The sequence below is a fragment of the Cryptomeria japonica genome, chromosome 6 (genome assembly GCF_030272615.1).
Source record: "Cryptomeria japonica chromosome 6, Sugi_1.0, whole genome shotgun sequence".
In the NCBI taxonomy this organism is placed as follows: domain Eukaryota; kingdom Viridiplantae; phylum Streptophyta; class Pinopsida; order Cupressales; family Cupressaceae; genus Cryptomeria; species Cryptomeria japonica.
This window is the reverse complement of record NC_081410.1, coordinates 36,745,419-36,746,882: the sequence shown is the minus strand read 5'-3', so window position 1 is coordinate 36,746,882 and position 1,464 is coordinate 36,745,419. Positions and strand designations below refer to the sequence as shown.

Genomic DNA, 1,464 nt, shown 5'->3' with positions numbered 1-1,464 from the left:
GAGGGCACAATCACACAATAGCGAGAGGTTGTTGGTCCTAGAGAAAGGAGAGAGGGGAAAGAAAACTCAGCATGTAGCATTTAGAGATAGAATAAGATTATTTACATGTGGCCATTTATGATCATAAATTCAGGGGGTGATCCTACGATGGAGACTTCCATTGAACAGTCCTCCAGAATTTCACGTCTCTCAGGTGGCATCAAAGGCTCCACTTTAAATATCAAAATCATTTTTTTGTTTTGCCATATCTGACTGAATGCTTTTGAGACGTAGCTCGAAGAGATAGTTTGAGATCAAATAAAACAAAAAGCCATGAAGATGGCTTTCTGAAGCGTAGAACATTGAATCTGTCCATTTCCTTTTAAAACCAGAATATTTAATGCTGTGTATGCTATCAATATTCAACAAAGTTGTCTCCAAAGATAATGAAGAAACAGTCGACGTGGGCGAAGGGGACAAAAACGTGCATGATGCCTTCATCAACCGCACTAACCGCTGCCCAAAGACCAAGCAATAAATGAATAAATGAGTACTTGAGAATTTTTTAAAGATGGCGTATTCCATATAGAAAGCTACTTTGCCACGTTTAAAATGTATTTGGACAATCACCGATAATGCAAACAATTCCAGTCAAGCTGCCATCGAAACTTGCATTTTGACCAGATTGGAGTTTTGAATAGGGATGGGAGGCCAAATGCCTTAATTTAGAAAATTGAAAGGTTATAAATTAGCACTGGAACAATCTTTGTTTTGGAAATCGTAAAACGAGAAAACCAAAAGCAATTAGAACGGTTATTGAGCAGCATGGACGTTGACAGCATTCGCGAGCATTTGCTAGGGGACTCTCAGGATACTTTCTCATTTCCTGATTTCCATTCAAATTTTGGTTCAGAGACAGCCAGTACCTATAATTGGAATGAAATAATATACAGCTCCATGCTTGGAGTGAAGGAGGAGAATTCATTAGACGAAGAGAGGTTTCCATCTCCTGTCACGTCGGTTCCTCCGCCAGCTAGTAATAACGTACGTACGCAACAACAAGATTTTCCTGCATGGGAAACAACATCACCATGCAAAGAAAAGGCAGCTGCTTTAGAGAGGAGGCTGACGCCGCACTATAGGGGAGTGAGGCAGCGGCCGTGGGGGAAATTTGCAGCAGAAATACGAGATCCTGCTAAGAAAGGAGCCAGAGTATGGCTGGGCACCTTCACCACAGCGGAGGCCGCAGCCCTCGCATATGACCGCGCTGCTTTCAGAATTCGGGGATCCAAAGCGCTGCTCAACTTTCCCCTCCTCGACCACACGGCCACTGAAGATTATCAGGCAGTTCCCGAAAAGTTGACGAAGAGGAGGAGAAAGGAGGTGTCAGCGGGCGGCACTGAATTGAAGGAGCATTGTCTTTCTCAGTTCAGAAGGTCCCAGTGCTCTAGTATGACAAGTGCGGATTGGACGATCGGAGCGTAA

The 1,464-nt window shown here is 43.6% G+C and overlaps 1 protein-coding gene across 1 annotated transcript; it reads left to right on the top strand.

The window, feature by feature from the left end:
• The first annotated feature begins 804 nt into the window (after window positions 1-804).
• Window positions 805-1,464, top strand: LOC131069976 (ethylene-responsive transcription factor 1A-like). Its single transcript, XM_058005522.2, has one exon. It carries the CDS (start codon window positions 805-807, stop codon window positions 1,462-1,464), a length of 660 nt encoding a protein of 219 aa, XP_057861505.1.